The sequence below is a fragment of the Brassica napus genome, chromosome C5 (assembly GCF_020379485.1).
Source record: "Brassica napus cultivar Da-Ae chromosome C5, Da-Ae, whole genome shotgun sequence".
Taxonomy (NCBI): domain Eukaryota; kingdom Viridiplantae; phylum Streptophyta; class Magnoliopsida; order Brassicales; family Brassicaceae; genus Brassica; species Brassica napus.
This window is the reverse complement of record NC_063448.1, coordinates 43,797,072-43,814,797: the sequence shown is the minus strand read 5'-3', so window position 1 is coordinate 43,814,797 and position 17,726 is coordinate 43,797,072. Positions and strand designations below refer to the sequence as shown.

Here is a 17,726-nt window from a genome sequence, read left to right as displayed (position 1 = left end):
ATTATTCTAATTTTACTGGTTTGTCATGATGTCCATAATTTTAGATTTACTCATATTTTTTATGTTCAATTAATAATTTTAATAGATAATGTTAGTTATTATCTGATAATTTATTATTATCTTCAGAATAATTAAAAATAATTAACGATAATACGATATTTGAATTTATATTATATTTAAATTAGTAATATAAATATTATATATATATATTTATATTTATATTATATATATGTTTATATTATATTTGGTTTAGTAATATTAAACAATATATATATATATATATATATATTAAATCATCAATCGTTTATAATAAATTTCTTAGGACTATCAAAATTATTTATTGTGATAATTTTTGAAAATAAAATGGCGAATAATTCTAAAATATTTATACTATTATTTTTGAAATGATTTTTTCGCACTCACGTTAAAAGTTCGAACGTTTAATGTAATTATCTCTTAATAAATAGTTAGATTAGATTTGTTAATATATAATTACCTATAAATAAAAAACGATTTTAATTAATTCGATAAATATCATTATCTAAAAATATTATAGATTATGCTATCCCAAAATATTTTACGTAACGGTATTCTAAAAATCCATATAAATCCTTATATATTTTTTATGTGTATATAAATTTTTTCAAGTTTATTTTACATAATAAAAGATATTTTATTAAAATAGCTTTTTTAATCGTATATAAAAATGAAAATAATTTATTCTAATGATTTTTGAATTGATAATATACAATCTATTTATAAGTTTTTGTAAAATTACTAAGCCCGCAAGTGTGGGCAAAACACATAGTGTAATTAATTTCTTATGTTTTTTCGGAAGAAGATTTTATCAAAAACAATTGGGTTTGACTTAATGTTTGGGTGCAAAATTTATGCCGTCAATCACGTTCGTATAATGGTGGAATATTTATGGTACATTACGATTTGTAAAATATTATGTTTCTATTTTTTTTATTTGGAGGTGAGCGTAAATTGTTTTTTGGTAGGCGATATATATTTTTAACATTGCTTTAATGTTTTTTGGTCGGCGATATATTTTTAACATTGCTTTAATGTTATATCGCTTAGACAATCTTCGTAACGGTTATGGCCTGAATCTTGCCTGTCAAGTTGAGCTTAGACACGTTGACCCTGAAATTATGTGTTTGGCCAATGGTGTCGATTAATGCTTGGGGGACAGGCATCTGATGGCCAGCACCAAGGTCTTGATTAGCCTAAAACATTCGAGGAAGAATAAAGTTAGTTTTAGATGAACTGGGAGGGGTTTGAGTTGATGGCTAGGTACCTCAAAGTAGTTGTTAACCAATTATGCCGCATGCTTTCCTGTCAACTCACTTCCTGCATCACCAAATAGGACAAAAACAGCCTGGTCATTTTTGTCATAGACAGAGATCTTTGCGAGATACCTGAAATAAAAGTAAACAGAAATCAAATTGTAGAAAATGAAACATGATCGTGAAAAAAGAAAGATGAAACATGAAGTTGGGAGGTTAGAATGCACACTTCGCTACACCAGACACATTATTTTTGCCGCACTTGGCGTACATTAACGAAGAAGGACCTCTGGTGGCCTTTGTTTGACAACCGCTGCAGCCAATATAGTACCATGCACTGTCACGCTTAAGATCATCAGTTGTGGCTATGCAGTCGAAAGAAGCTTCCTGCAATACGTTAAAGGCAAGTGAATCACATGAATATTTTTTTCACAGAGTTATCTTGAGCTTGTATTTTACCTTGGCATTTTCCTGCTTGATGTAAGCATAGATCTGCCCAATTGTCATTGTCTCAGACCTAGTAACCTCATCTGCATTTACCCGCTTTGCAATCTCTGGGTTAGAACCCAACCTGAGATAATTTACAAAACATGAGATTGAAGGCTCACTCAATTGAGTCTGAACAGAACACTAATTGGAATTGACAAACACAACACTGTTGTCTCTACAGTGACTAACCAGCTGAAGTAATCAATCGTGGGCTGGATATCTTTGTCAATAAAGACACGGGAGGAGGCCATCGAACTGAGAGCTAAATTACCTGTTCTTGTGGTTAACACATTAAAACACACGTTAGTAACACTATCATGAATATCTGAAAGTTCGGAAAGTGAAGATGACCACATATCACAGCTCAACTCAATGTAACACAACAGCAAACAAACGCAACCTAATGCTTTCTGAAACAATCAAGCATTCACATTGTAATGAAAGTGTAATTGATAAAGGATGGATCATAAACCTGAGAAAATTGCCCAGGTTATTTTAATTATATTGGATCACAAACGTGTTTGATAACTTGATAAGCAAACAGTAGAGAGCGATGACAAACAGCATGGCAAAACATTAACGTTTGTATTATCAGTGGTTCGGTGATGATAGGGATTAATTTTTTTTTTGTTCGGTGATGATAAGGGAGTAACTGATTACCTGCTATAACTTTTGGGTTAACGGTCGTGACCAAAAGAACAGTGGGAGTGTCCTCACTGGATGTGAATTTCTTGTAAAAGTCCTTTGCAGCCTGGTCCCAAAGGTAGAGCTTCATAACAGGTCCACTGTAAAAGTATATTTAAAACAGAGAAAGATTTAATAAGCTGTCCTACGGAGTAAGTTTTGCAGTGCATTAGGGCGTCAGCCCAATATATAACCTTTATTTTATCACCAAACTAAAACAACTTAGCTGATTTATTTTGTAAAACACAACGTATGAATATATGTTTATATCTATATGATTCAGATATATTGAAATCAATAACAAAAAGCGAACATATTACTAATCTCATATAAAATAAAACATGAAACAATACTAAACATGTATTTGGAGATGACAGCGAGCTAAAATTATAACGAATGAACCAAAATACGACGCGTTCCGATTACTTCGGCTTCGTCAAGGACGGGGCGGTCAATGAGAGACTGGCCACTCACCAGCCTCAAGTGGCCAACGACATCTAAAACATTGTATATGAAGATTAGTAGAGAAGCCGCCCCAATAAGAATCAATACGCAGTTTGAAAACTAAATGAGAGCAGATTTTACCGTAGAGATCGCCGCTGAGACCACGGTGAGCTTGGAAATCCTCATGTGTGTGGAACCTGAACCTGTCGGTTGGAAAAGAGACGGAGACGGGGATGTCGTCGAGAGGAGCAAGAACAGAGCCGTTCGAGAATGAAAGTGTTAAATTCTGAAGGGTGTAAATTGCTCCTGCTTTCAGATGAGGCAGGTATGTTGGAGCACGAGAAGAGGAAATGAATCCTTGCATCACAGTCCCCTGCAGGAGTTGAAATAATTCAAGTTAAGGATGGTGGTTTATAATACAATGGAATGAAAGTTGAAGATTAGAACCTATACATGTTCGTCGATGAGCAAGAGCTCTATCCCAATGAGGGTCCCATTCGCTATATTTTTTGCCTCCCAAAAGTGGATTACTCGAAATCGGAGCTGTGACTCTGATAGTCCTGGAGAAATGTCATTGAAATACATGGCGAGGGGAGCTTTTCCGGTGGTAAGCTGAGACTTTACGGCGGATTTCATTGCCATAGATTTTTTTTTTTTTGCAGAGTAGGTTTTTTATTTAGGGTAGAATTAGGTTTAGGGATAGAGCTATATATAAGAGAAGTAAAGGGGAGATGGATCACAACATCGAAGACCATCTTTAACAATGTAATTGATTGAGAACGTAGTGGGAAAAAAGGCAGGCGTTGGAGAAGATGAAGTGGAAAAGTTGGAGGTGGAAGAGTCGGAGGAAAGCTTTCGACGCTGGAAGAGAGATCAGATTTGTGGGCATGATAAGATGGGCCGCATGATAATCTGAACAATAAAGCCCATACGAAACAATAGAGCCCATACGAAATCTGAACAATTAAGCCCATACGAAAGCAGTCATAATGACGTGTCAAAAAAAAAGTCTCTGATTGGCTAATTTTTCTATCCAACGTGGACACTCTAAAAACTCTCCCTCAGTCCCTTTTGTTATCGTTTGATTAGATTTGGGTACTCATTTGGTTCTTGGTTCGGTTCCGGTATTTTCTAGAGATATATGGTTGCATAGTTGATAGGGTCCAAACCCTTATCAAACCTCTTTTCGGATCTGTTCCGTTCGGTCGATTCCAAATAAATGTGTCCGCGTCTAAAGGTATGCAGTTTGATGCTTTTGAGATTCTCCGTAGATATCTATATCAATTAAGAAGTAGTCTAAAGGTATGCAATTTGATGCTTTTGAGATTCTCCGTAGATCTATATCAATTGCTTAGAGAAGAAGTGAAAGCGACTCCCTGAAAAACTATATTAACCACTTGAGTTTTATAGTTTTTGTACATAGCAAATGTTAGAATTAAAAGAAACAAATATTCGTGATCTGTTACCTCTTTTTGAAAATTTGATAAAGGAAAAATTAAATCCTTTTTTTTAACTGAAGGCATAAAAATTAAATCTTTTTGACACACGGAAAAGTTAAATCAAATCAAGAATTCTATCACATAAGCAATTTCCATTTCTAATTCTTTTTTAAACATGTAAATTTTAGCTTTGATTAACTTTTTATAACTTCTTTTTTATAAGCAACTAGACCTTCACCCGCCCGACCGGTCGGGTATTTTAGTTTTTTTTTTTTTTATATTAAATGATGTATTTGTAGTATTTAAACATAAATTTATATTGAAATTAATCTTTGCAGTTATAATAAAAATTAAAATAAAAGTTTAATAAAATATTCTGATATAAATTTTATCCTACTTAAAATAATATAGAGGTCGGTCATAATTTTTTCCAATTTCAAAATCCTAACATCCCTTAAAAACAAAGAAAATAAATTTATAAATACATAAAATATATAAACATATTTGGAACTATAATTTCTATTAAAATAAATTTGTTAAAGAAAACTAATCTTGCGCTGTCGTTGTTTATTTCTAGAGCTTGACCCATGACCGTATAAATATTTACTTTCACTTTAAATTTTATTATTTGTACTAATTGTATTATATATATATATATATAAATTAACATTTATTGCATAATTGTTAATATAACATTTTAAAATATAACAATTTTATTTATTACTTTAAATAATTTTATTTTGTGATTTTAACTGTCTATTATATCACAATATGTCATATACAAAATCCAATATTTATAATTAATTGGACTTATATTATGAAATCAGTATACTAATAATATATGAATAAACTTAGTGCCCGGCATCAACCGTCTTTCGTCGTACACATGGATGCAGAGTTTCCAAGTTGGTTCACAGAGTCAATATGAGTCTGTGCATTGTTTGCTGTCAAAAAAAAAATGAATAAACTATTTTATATTTTATTTATATGTTATGTAAATTGATTATGATGTGGAATTTTTTATTTTATTATTTATTACTAACAAATAATAAAAATATTTAATATGTTAATATAAAATATATTAGGAAATCTATTTTGATTAAGATTTGATTAAAAAGATCTATTATTTAAATTAGGAAAATAGAAGTATACTTAAATATAGGTTCAATAAATATCTCAATGACACATTCTAATGTAAATAAATGGTAAAATTATCATCACCAAACAAACAAGATGGGTTTCATTATCGAACGTCTCACAAAAAGATTACTGGTGAGTTTTCTGAAAACCCCTAAATTTTTTTTTTGGCTTGAAACAATGACAAGAATCTCTGATATTTCACAAGATTTGGGTTCCGTTAACATTTCAGCGAGCGGCTAGATCCACTTGCAAACAATGGAACGAATTGTAAAGATGAAAGCTTTACAAAGAAGCACCGTGGCAAAGCAGCTAACGATACAGTGGTGGTCATGGTGTGTAATTCTAGGGTTTGTTTAGTGAGCCTCAATCTAGAGGGAGTCCATTAAAGTATTCAAAGACACATAAGCTATAAAATAATTTCTTCCTTTTATTTCTTTCTTAACTTTCTTCTCTAATCGTTGTATCTTACATTGGATCCCTTTATATAGGACTTCTTAACTTATCCTATTACATCTTATCATTATTCTAAACTTATAAGTCATTCTACTTATCTTTAAGCTATAAAACAATTTCTTCCTTTTATTTCTTTCTTAACTTTCTTCTCTAATCGTTGTAGAGATCATCTTACATTGGATCCCTTTATATAGGAACTTCTTAACTTATCCTATTACATCTTATCATTATTCTAAACTTATAAGTCATTCTACTTATCTTTAATAAATAACTTGTTTCCTAAGCTATCTTTCTTTGAAGCTTATCCAACATCCATAACCACAAAGATGGGTTAGTTGAGCTATCTACAAAGCCAATATGTAAACTTAATCAATTCAAGGTATATAATGAAGTCTATCATTGTGATGGTTTATTGTTATGCCTTCCGAAAAACAGTATGCCGGTGGATCAAACCCGTATTTAGGACAAGTCAGGTGGATCAAACTCAGCAAATCATTCTCCATGTTCAATAACTATTGTATGGGATACGACATCAAGAGCAACCACAAAGTCTTAAGGTTGTTGTATAGTGGCAGTACTGTTCAGTATGAAATGTATGATTTTAAATATGATTCATGGAGGGATCTTGCTGTCACTTGTGACTGGACTATACAGCATTATCGTGAGGGCTTGTCTTTGAAAGGAAATACTTACTTTTTTGCTCAGAGAGTGAAAGAAGAAGATCGATCAGATGGGAGAATCTTTAATATGTTTTGATTTTACAAGTGAGAGATTTAGACATTGTCTTGATCTGCAATCTAACTCTCGTAATGGAGACTCTGTGATTCTATCTTCTGTTAGAGAAGAACAGCTTGCACTGTTATTTTACAGTGTTGATACATATGAGATTGAGATACAGATTACAACAAAGATCGAGGCCAATGAGTTGACATGGATAAATTTCTTAAAAGTTGATTTGAAGCCGTTCACTGGAATGTTATGGAAGTTTTTTTCGGTGTGGGTATGGGAGTTTCTTCGTGGACGAGAAGAAGAAAGTGGCATTGATTTGGGATAAACACTACCCCAAAGCTTACCTCATTGGAGAGGGTAATTACTTCAAAGTAGCTGCTCTAGGAAATTCTATATATTATTGGGCAGTTGTGTGCTCTTATGTTCCGAGTTCGGTGCCGATTCAAAAAGGTTCAGTAGATGCATGAGGCATAAGGAAAGTACACAATTGTTAGTCCTTGTCACATGTTTTTGTTTTTGAAAAAGACTGGTCCATTATTTCTATGTAGTTCACAAGACACCAACATTGTTTTTGCTGATTTGAAACTGAACTTGATTCTTGTCGCTTACCCAGGTAGAAGATACCTACAAGTATTTACATTTAAAACGTGAAAAGAGACTTTTATAAACTCCAAGTCTCATATGTCTTTTTGTTATTTATCCATCTCAGGTGTTGTTGAGATTCTATTGCTGGGTATTCTTTCCGACACAGTAATATTGTATAATAATTCTTGACATCCTATCTAGATACAAGTGAGGCTGCTGGTTATTCCAAACGTTATTAGATACGTAGTCTTATATGTATTGTTTTGTTTTGTTTTGTTTTGTTTTGTTTTGTTATTATCTAGCTCATGCGTGATTGCTTGTACTGGAAGTTACAAAAACAGAGCAAGAATGCCCTCGTATATGGACAAAAAACTTCCCTTCTTGTCTTATATCTGTCATATCTAGCAAGAATTACAAATCACATATATATCTTTGGAGCTTTACTTCGTGATCAGGTTCTTGAATATAATCTTGAATTGGACTTTCTCCATTGCTTCTACCGAAAAGATAATATAGTACCATTTCTACGTAAGTAGAACGAGTGCTAGCTGAATGGCTTGTTTGTTGGTTTCACTCAAGAAAAAGAAACCACATCTAATCTCCGAGAAGCATTCTTAAAAGTGTAATTTTTGTTTTCATGTATCTTTGGAGGTTTTGTTTTTTTTTTTGTTCAACCAAGCATTTCATTACTTTAAAAAAAAAATAAGAGTTCAAAGCATACAATGCAGATTTAGCCAAAGCATCCGCAGCCAAGTTTAAGCTTCTAGGGACATAACTAAAAGTGATAGAAGAAAAGGATGAAGATAGATTCTCGATATCCAAGTTGATTCCGTAGATCTCCACCGGATGTTGCTTCGAGTTTAGCGCTTTGATAAGCACTTGATTATCTGATTTGAGACAGATATTGGATAGGTGAAGAGCTTTGGCATGTAGAAGAGCTTCTCCCACAGCCAATGCCTCGGCCATCAAGGGGGATGCGACGAATGATTCCTTTGAGACTCCTTGTCTTGCTTCTCCTGGTCGTGGGGTGTAAAATATCCAGCCACACCCTGCGGTTCTGTCCTGTGCTCTCCAGGCCGCGTCTGTATACAGAGTTGTAGTCTCAGTCGATGTATGGCCACTGTATCTTCTTATGTTGCTTGCTCCGTTTGGTTTAGCTGGTTGTGCCTCCTGCCATTCTCGAGCAGTCTTAATGCATTGTTTATGATATCACTTGGGTTAAGGGTCCGGTTCTCAAAAACCAGAAGGTTCCTTTCAGTCCAAATGCACCAACAGACCCAAGCGAAAACATGAACTGAAACACCTGTAGGTGGAAGACAAACCAGTGTGGGCGCCGCTTCCAGGCTTGTAGCAAAAGTAGCCGTTGGTTGGAGGTCGATTGGTCTTGTGGGGAGGTTACTCCACACCCTCTTAGTGAACCTGCAGTGGAGGAAGAGATGGTCTGCGGATTCCGGTTCGCCGCAACGTGCACATGTAACTGGGTGCGTTAAGATTCCTCTCCTTTGTAGAGCCATCCCCAGCGGCAAGGCATCTTGTACAATCTTCCACAGAAAGACCTGTATCTTTGGGGCAGTTTTCACTGACCATATGTTCTTTAGCCAGTTGACGTTAGGTAGGCGATCTTGGGGACATCTTCATGTTCTTGTTGCTTGACTGCTTCAAAGTTACCCGATTTGTAGAATATGTTCCTGATGTGTTTAGTGGCCAAACATACTTATCTTCTGCTCCAAGGTGGCTTGGTCTCATACAGAGTATCATGTTTACATATGAGGGCAGCAGGTCGTACACCTTCTGTCTGTTCCATTCGTTTGTTCCTCGCGCAAGTAGGTCCGAGACATAAAGGTCGAGCTCATCCTCCTTAGCTGGTCCTATCGGGCAAAACAGAGAGTCCCCCTTTATCCATGATTCCTTCCAGACTTTAGTAGAGTTTCCATCTCCTATAGCCTTGCCCACGTTAGGTGCTAGGATGTCTCTGCCGTGGAGGATCCCGCGCCATCCATGAGAACAAGCTGTAGTTGCCTTCACCGTGAGGAATGACGCCTTGTGACAATACTTGCCCCTTAAGACACGAGATAATAAACAATCCGGTTTCGTGAGCACTCTCCAAGATTGCTTCGCCAGTAGGGCTTTGTTAAAGAGATGGATATCTCGAAAGCCCAATCCTCCTAGTTTCTTTGGCTTTGAGAGTTTAGACCAAGATGTCCAGCACATATTCCTCTTGTTATCATTCCCGTCCCACCAAAACCTCGTTAACGCAGATTGGATCCTTTTGCACAAGCTCATTGGTAGCTCAAAACACGACATGGCATGTGTGGGAGAAGCTGATAATACCGCTTTCAACATAGTCAGTTTGCCGGCGCTCGACAGGAACCGTGTGGACAAGCTACTCGCCTGCTGTCTGATCCTATCCACAATCGACGTAAAGAGGTCCTTTTTTCTCCTGCCAAAGTGTTCGGGAAGACCGAGATATTTGCCTACTCCTCCTTATTTGGTAATACCCAGGCGAGATTTGACTCTAGCTCGAGTCTCCTGAGTTGTTTTCGCAGAGAAGGTGATTGAGGACTTATTTGTATTGATGGTTTGCCCGGAAGCCGCCTCATATTTCTGTAATATCAGGTGGAGAGTGTTGCAACTCTGCTCATCGGATTGCATGAAAAACATAGTATCGTCTGCAAATAATAGGTGGTTGACGTGAGGTGATCCCCTAGCTACACGTATCCCAGACAGCAGTCCCGCTTGTTGTGCTCGCTTACACAACCCTGATAAAACCTCGCTGCATAATATGAATAGGTATGGCGAGAACAGATCGCCTTGCCGAATACCTCTTGAAGGGATCACCGAGCCTTGGACCGAGTCGTTAACCTAGTAGGCGTATGAGATTGTCCTTATACAGGTCATGATTCTAGAGACCCAAGTGCTGTGGAATCCGAATCTTGTCAACACAAGCTGAATGAAGTCCCATTCTAATCGATCATAGGCTTTGCTCATTTCTGTCTTGACCACCATTGAACACTTCTTCTTGGCGTTGGAGGTCTTGAGATAGTGTAGAGTCTCGTGTGTAATAAGAACATTATCCAAGATCGCTCTTCCCGAAACAAAGGCGGACTGTGTTTCCGATATGAGTCCATGTAAGATCGGCTTTACCCTCAAAGTGAGGATTTTAGATATCAGCTTATAGACCACATTACACAATGCGGTGGGTTTATACTCTGATACCATCTTCGGACTCTGGATCTTCGGTATAAGCCTTACATGGGTCTCGTTAATGTGTTCCGGAAGAGCTCCGTCTCTGAAGAAGTCTTGAGTTTCCTTCGTAATGATCGGACCAAGTGTATGCCAATTTGCTTGAAAGAAGAATGCCGAGAAACCATCGGGCCCGGGTGCTTTGTCCAGGTGAATCGAGAACATAGCTACTCGGATCTCCTCGGCTGATGGCATTCTTATCAGGCTCTCATTGGTCTCAGCCGAGATACAAGGGGAAATCGCTTGCTCTACTACTGTAGATGGTTCAAAAGGCGCGTATGCTGTATCGTTCAAGGTGAAAATTGCCTGGAAATAAGTAGTTATCTCTTGAACGATATGTGTTTCTTCATACAAGGCAACACTATCAGCATTCTCTAAAACAGTAATACAGTTCCTAGCCCTTTTCCCTTTACATACTGCGTGGAAATATCCCGAGTTTCTGTCGCCCGCTGCAAGCCACATCAGTCGACTCCTTTGTCTCCAAAAGTCTTCTTCATCCTTATACGCCTTGAGTATCTCAATGTTAAGGCGAGCAATGCCCGTGTCATCCCCTGTCGTGTCGGCCATGGCTGTCTCGATATCAGCCTTTAACTTCTCAATTCGCTTTTTGATGTTTGCATATTGTGTCCTGCTCCAAGTAGCGATAGCTTGTCTACATCTTGAGAGGCGTTGTTCCACTGAGCTGTGTGGTGTAGAGTTCCACGTTTCTGTGATCATGCGCTTGATCTCTGGGTTGTTGCTAAGCCATCTATCATACCAGAATAATCTGACTACTTTCTTCTTTGTCGGGTCAATGTAGGTAATGATATGTCTATGATCCAACCCTTCAAATTCCATATAATGGCACCTGCCCGATGGGAACAAGTCTGACCAGGAACTATTTGCCATGGATCTGTCTCGTCTACAATGGACTAGATGATTATGCCTTTTGCCCCTCCATGAGAGATAATTCCCAGAGTGCTTCAGATCGAACAGATCTCCATTAGATAGGAATGTCTGGAAGGTGGAGAAGGAGCCTTCCGCTCTTATCGGGCCACCGCTCTTTTCTGAATTATCGATGATTTCATTGAAGTCTCCGGTGAGCAACCATGGGGAGTTTCTGTTTGCTGAGATAGATGCGATGTGATTCCAAAAGGCCTGCCGGCGAGAGATGTCCGGTTCTCCGTAGATAAAAGTTGTGTGAAACGAGGCCCCTTTATAGGTGATAAGAGTGTCAATGTAATTTTGAGATGAGGAGAGAATCTGGATATCAATCTCCGGTCTCCAGAATAGTGAAAGTCCACCACTATTTGGACTAGAAGGAGATAGCAGGAAGTGATTATCTAATGCCAAGAAGTCCAGCTCTTTGAGAACAAACAAATCATCATTCTTTGTCTCAGATAGGAAAATTATATCTGGAGAGATCTTCTTCCGGATCTCTTTTAGTCGTTGGACTGTTATGGGATTTCCCAAACCACAACAGTTCCAACTTAGTGTTGCTAAGGAAGAGGAGACGAAAGCCGCGGAAAATCCCGAGGCCGTCGGATGCTTGACGGAATGATTTGAGTCTGTGGGCGTGTTGAGGTTGCACTGGTGCCAGCATTAGCGTTTCTCCTGGGGGCTCTACTCGAGCTTGTTGCTGGTGATGCAGCCGCTTTTGTAAGGTTGCGCTTCCTATTGTGATTGGCACGACAACACTCTAGATCGAGGTGTGAGAACAGATGCATTTGGTGTTACATCAGTAAATTCGAGGCGAAAGCTGCAATATTATGATCCTTTCATTCTTGCTTCTCACGCCGATCAGGTAATTAAATGTTAATTATTCAGAATGATTCATCATCATGTGTATTAATTTATAATTTTACTAATAATTTTTTAAATGTTACAGGTTTGTTATATCAAGTACTTCCGGGTAAGGAACAGAGATGATCCATGGGTTACTGTTACAAGACTCAACCCGAGAGGCCGAGTTCAGGGAAGTTCTGAGCTGGAAGACCCACTACAACCAAGCACATCCGGCAACTTAAGTGCAGCAGATGATTTAGCTGGAGTTGGCCTTGTAGTCGATTTAACCGACTTCGGAGAGGAAGCCGTCGTTCACGTAGAGGATGAACCAGTGATTGGAAAGTTTCACCAAGATCCAGATTCAGATTCATCTGGTGATGATGACTCGGAAACAGACTAGCATCGACTTTTTTTTTTCTTTTTTTAATAGAAATACCGAGGAAATTCCGAGGGAAGATAGGTTTTCCTCGGAATTTCCTCGGAATAGACCTTGTCGATTTAGGGATTTGATTATAGAGTCTTTTTCCTTGGAATTTCCTCGGAATATTCTGACGGAATTCCGAGGAAGATAAGGGTTTCCTCGGAATTTCCTCGGAATATTCCGACGGAATTCCGAGGAAGATAAGGGTTTCCTCGGAATTCCCTCGGAATATTCCGAGGAAATTCTGAGGAACTAGGGGTTTTTAACCGAAAACAACGTTTTGCGGATTGAATAACACGTATATAACCTTCATTACGTGTCTTAACCAGATTATGAAGTCAAACTTTGGTGTTTTACCCAATAACAAACACTTTTACGATTGCATGAACGAAAACCACACAACATAAGAGAAACACTTATACACTTTAATAAACGGTAAAAAGAATACTTACAATTAGTTTTGAAATTTTGTTATTTCATGGTTTATGATCATCTATACAAAGAATTCTCAATGGTATGCATTACAATTGTATAAGAAATGAAATACGGCAAAAAAATCGATGTTTTGAAACCCAAAACCCTAGTTCCTCGGTATTTCCTCGGAATATTCCGACGGAATTCTGAGGAAGATAAGGGTTTCCTCAGAATTCCCTCGGAATATTCCGAGGAAATTCCGAGGAAGTAGGGTTTTTAAACCGAAAACAACGTTTTACGGTTTGAATAACACTTATATAACCCTTATTAACTGTCTTAGACTGATTATGAAGTCAAAAATTTGTTCCTTACCCTATGATAAACACTTTTCCGATTGTATGAACGAAATCCCCACAACATAAGAGAAACACTTATACACTTTAATGAACGGTAAATGAAATACTTACAATTCGTTTTGAAATTTTGTTATTTCATAGTTTATGATCATCTATACAAAGATTCCTCAATGGTATGCATTGCATTTGTATAAGAAATGATATAGGGCAAAAAAATTTTATGTTTTGAAACCCCAAACATGTGTTCCTCGGAATTTCCTCGGAATATTCCGAGGAAATTCCGAGGAACAATATAAACCAACAGAAATACATGCATAGGATATTCTTTTTCCTCGAATTAATGAAATATCCGAGGAAATTCCGACGGATATTTAAGTGTCCGTCGGAATTTCCTCCGAATATTTTCATTTAACCGGGCAAACCAGCCGCGAAATATTTCGCGAAAATTGAAATTGAAATACCGAGGAAATTCCGACGGAAACTATCCGTCGGACCCTAGGTTTTATAACGACGAAACACTTCTTCTTCCCCATTTCTCTCTTCTTCCTCTCCGGCTCCTCTCCCTCCTCTCTGGCGATCTCCCCCTTCTCTCCCGACGATATCTCCGGCGAATCTTCTCTAAACCTACACAAATCATGTAAGAACCCTATCCCACTCTCTTAGGTTCTATTTGTTAGGTTTTTGTGTAGATTTGATAGATTTTTGTTAGGGTGATTGGTTAGGATTGTGATTTGGTTGTATAATAGGTTTAGAATTGTGATTTGGTTGAATAATTTGTTTTGTTGAATTGAACTTTGGATTTTACAAAACATTTGTTTTGGATTTTACAAAACATTTTTAATATCTATAAAACTTTTTTTGTGATTAAAAACTATTATTTGGGATTTAAAAAAAAAATATATATATATATATAATATAAATTTCTATATTTATTAAACATTTTTAATATTATTAAAACTATTTTTTGTAATTATCAAACTATTTTTTATTTATTAAAACTATTTTTTGTTTATTAGAACTATTTTTATATATTTATTAAAAAAATTTAATATCTATAAAACTTTTTTTTGTGATTAAAAACTATTATTTGGGATTTTTTTAAAATATATATATATATATATATATATATATATATATATATATAATATAAATTTCTATATCTATTAAACATTTTTAATATTATTAAAACTATTTTTTGTAATTATTAAACTATTTTTTATTTATTAAAACTATTTTTTGTTTATTAAAACTATTTTTATATATTTATTAAACATTTTTAATATCTATAAAACTTTTTTTGTGATTAAAAACTATTATTTGAGATTTAAAAAAAAATTATATATTTCTATATTTATTAAATATTTTTTTTTAATTTACAGGTCTAATGATGATTAGACCCGGCCTCGACAGCGTCGTGGTCGTGGTGGTACGGGGAGCCAGTCTCGGGATTCCAGCCATTTTCAGGATTCCCCTTCGCCCCACAGCTTCTACCATACATCTCCCTCTACTGCATCCGCTCCTGCTCCTCTCGCTCCCGCTGCTGCACCCGCTCCTGCTCCTCCGGGTCCTCCGGGAGTGATGAGTGTTGCGGAGTTGGTTCGACAGCCCGGTCGTGACCATCTTCCCTATCTCACTCCGTATCCACATGGACAGGGTCAAACATGGTAATTAAACATATTTTTTTTTTCATTAAAATTTGATTCATTATTAAGCGTTTGTTCTTTTTATTAGGTTCAACCGATCCGGGAACGGGATCAGCGCATGGATCAACCGTATGATGTACTCGGCCCTCGGCAAGGGACATCCGACTTTCACTGACTTCCCTACCGACAAGCAGCATCTGTGATTTCGTCAGTTTGCGGTAAGTACTCTAATTTTTTACTTATATATTTAATCTTTAATATAAATTTTCTACTAATTGTGTTTTTTTTTTAGCAAGAATTCAACTGGAATTCCGATGAGATGCTCTTTATCTATCACCACTTCGTCCATAAAGTTATGAACAACTATGGGAATCAGATCCACGAGTGAAAGAAGAAATGGGAAATCAACAAGGTTGTTTTTAATTTATTAAACAATTTTTTAATTTACTAAACTATTTTCTTTTTTTATTATTAAAAGGTCCCAAAGTCGATAAACAACACGGTTTGGACGGAGTTGTGTGCGCATTGGGATAAGGAAGAGACGAAAGAAACTTCTTCCACCAACTCCACCAACCGCAGGAGCGACCGTAAATGGAAAGGCGTCTTCAAGCATAACTTGGGTGCTCAATCTATTGCCTCTCTAGGGGATCGCATGGTAAGTTCAGCCGTTTTTTCTTCAATTATTTAAGTTTTGAAATTTTATTTTTTGTACATTTCTTCTAATTTCTAATGTTTCTTTAATTTATGTTTTTTTCAAGGCGGAAGAAAATGATGGCGAGCCGGTTGATGATCTCGTCTTAATGAAGAGGGCGTATACCAACAAGAAGACCGGCAAGATTGATGACGGTCTTGTGAGGGAAGTGGTCACCCTGGTCCAAACTCAGGTGCAAGACGAAGTGTCTCAGCTTCAAACCGAGGATGACGATTCGACGGCTTCGACCAACTTGTCTCGGTTTCGAATCAACAAAATCGTTGAATCCGTAAGTTCTTTTTTTTAAAGTTCAATTCATTTATTTCTTGATTTAAATTTGGCTATTTTCTATTTCAGTCGGTTCTAAAGAAGAAGGGACGTTTGGTCGGTTTGGGTCGTCGCACCCGGTCGGTTCCTCCTTCTTCTGCACCACCGCCCTTTGTTGATACAGAAGTACTTACGGCTCAGTTGAAGGACAAGGATGATCGCATATCTTTGTTGGAGACCCAGATGGCGGCTCAACAGGCGGGCTATGAGGCACAGAGGAGGCTGAACCAGCAAATGATGGAGATGATGCAGATGATGTACCCGAACGAGGTGTTCCCGAACGTGCAAGACCCGTAGTTTTTTTTTTTTCAAAAACTCGGAATGTTTTATTTTATTTGTACAATTTTGAATATTATCTAATATGTTTTCAATTTTAATTTTAATTTTATATTTTCGAATTTAAATTTCAAAAATTTTATTTTTTAAAAAAAAATTAATTTTTTTTGAAATTCCGAGGAAATTAACCCTCGGAAATTTCCGAGGAACATTTCCTCGGAATATACCGAGGGACTTCTTCCTCGGAATATACCGAGAGACTCATTCCTCGGAATATTCCGAAGGTTCATTTCCTCGGAAATTCCCGGTGAAAATTCCGAGGAACATTTCCTCGGAACTTCCGAGGATTGGACCATCGGAAAGTCCATCGAAATATCCCGAGGAAGTTTTCCCTCGGTATATTCCGAGGAGCTTTCCGACGAACTGGTGGTCCTCGGAGTTTCCTCGGAAATTCGTTTCCTCGGAATTCCGTCGGAAATTTTCGAGGGATTTCCGAGGAAAAATGAATTTTCGAGGAGTTATTTCCGAGGATTTGTTTTGTCGGTATGTCGTCGGTTTTCCCTCGGTATGTCGCGGTTTTCTTGTAGTGGGACCACCAAGAATGAACCTCGAGCTTAGACACGATCGGGACGCGAGCTGGCTGGGACGCGAGCTGGCCTGGAACGCGAATGGATTGAGGTTGGAGACGCGAGCTGCTTCTATCGGATCGTGAGCTGTCCTTGATGTATGATGGAGCTTAGTTCGTCTAGGATCAGGAACGCCTTGGGGCTGGATCTGATCAGGTGGACACGAGTTGGAACGGAGTCGCGAACGGATTAGGGTTCGTCGGTATCGTCGGGTTCGGATTAGGGTTCCAAAGCAAATCGGCGCGCACTGTATCTGTGCGTGAGGGCGAGTCGGTGGTCAGATCGACAAGCGGTTTGTACTGATTGATTTGTCTCGGCCAAGGCTTCGATTTGATATCTTGATCGTTTTCTGGGTCCTCACAGTTTGGGAGAACGGCCTCTTCGAAGTTCCGAGGCAGATTCCTTTTCATTTAGGGTTTTAGGGTTTTAGCGATTTAGTTTTAGGCTCAGTGTGTTAGAGGTTATCATGATGATAACTTGTTATAAAAGTAATGAAAAAGTCTATCTTTATTCATAACATAGAGGTTCTTTATATAGGAGATTACACCGTCATAGATAAATGGAAAGATTACAAATCATAATCTTTTGGTGTTATGAGCCATCCACAATCTAGTTCTTAACATTCAATTGATAGTTATGTTGGTATTTTCATTATTCTTAACTTTCTAAAAGTCTTAGATTGCATTTTGTACTTATCATTTACATATTTT

General features: G+C 37.2%; 2 protein-coding genes across 2 annotated transcripts; both read right to left on the bottom strand.

Moving 5' to 3' along the window:
• Positions 1 to 155: 155 nt before the first annotated feature.
• Positions 156 to 4,863, bottom strand: LOC106374014. Its single transcript, XM_048758772.1, has 3 exons — positions 1,971 to 4,863; positions 1,752 to 1,863; positions 156 to 1,679 (listed from the first exon to the last, which is right to left on the bottom strand). Exons 1-3 carry the CDS (start codon positions 2,135 to 2,137, stop codon positions 1,509 to 1,511), a joined length of 450 nt encoding a protein of 149 aa, XP_048614729.1. The 5' UTR covers positions 2,138 to 4,863; the 3' UTR covers positions 156 to 1,508.
• A 2,412-nt stretch (positions 4,864 to 7,275) lies between these two features.
• On the bottom strand, positions 7,276 to 9,598 carry LOC106374013. The gene is made up of 4 exons (XM_013814117.1): positions 8,924 to 9,598; positions 8,533 to 8,811; positions 7,977 to 8,425; positions 7,276 to 7,294 (listed from the first exon to the last, which is right to left on the bottom strand). The coding sequence occupies exons 1-4, from the start codon at positions 9,596 to 9,598 to the stop codon at positions 7,276 to 7,278; spliced, it is 1,422 nt and encodes a 473-aa protein (XP_013669571.1).
• Positions 9,599 to 17,726: the final 8,128 nt, after the last annotated feature.

Bases quoted from the DNA above. Each gene is read 5' to 3' on its own strand.
- LOC106374014 (XM_048758772.1), bottom strand. From the start codon at position 2,137: ATGTGGTCATCTTCACTTTCCGAACTTTCAGATATTCATGATAGTGTT. The intron at 1,864-1,970 runs GTTAGTCACTGT...AAATTATCTCAG, and splicing joins ACGATTGATTACTTCAGCTG to GTTGGGTTCTAACCCAGAGA. The intron at 1,680-1,751 runs GTAAAATACAAG...AACGTATTGCAG, and splicing joins TCAAGCAGGAAAATGCCAAG to GAAGCTTCTTTCGACTGCAT.
- LOC106374013 (XM_013814117.1), bottom strand. From the start codon at position 9,598: ATGTTGAAAGCGGTATTATCAGCTTCTCCCACACATGCCATGTCGTGT. The intron at 8,812-8,923 runs GTAACTTTGAAG...CCAAAGATACAG, and splicing joins GAACATATTCTACAAATCGG to GTCTTTCTGTGGAAGATTGT. The intron at 8,426-8,532 runs GTCTGTTGGTGC...CGAGAATGGCAG, and splicing joins CAGTTCATGTTTTCGCTTGG to GAGGCACAACCAGCTAAACC.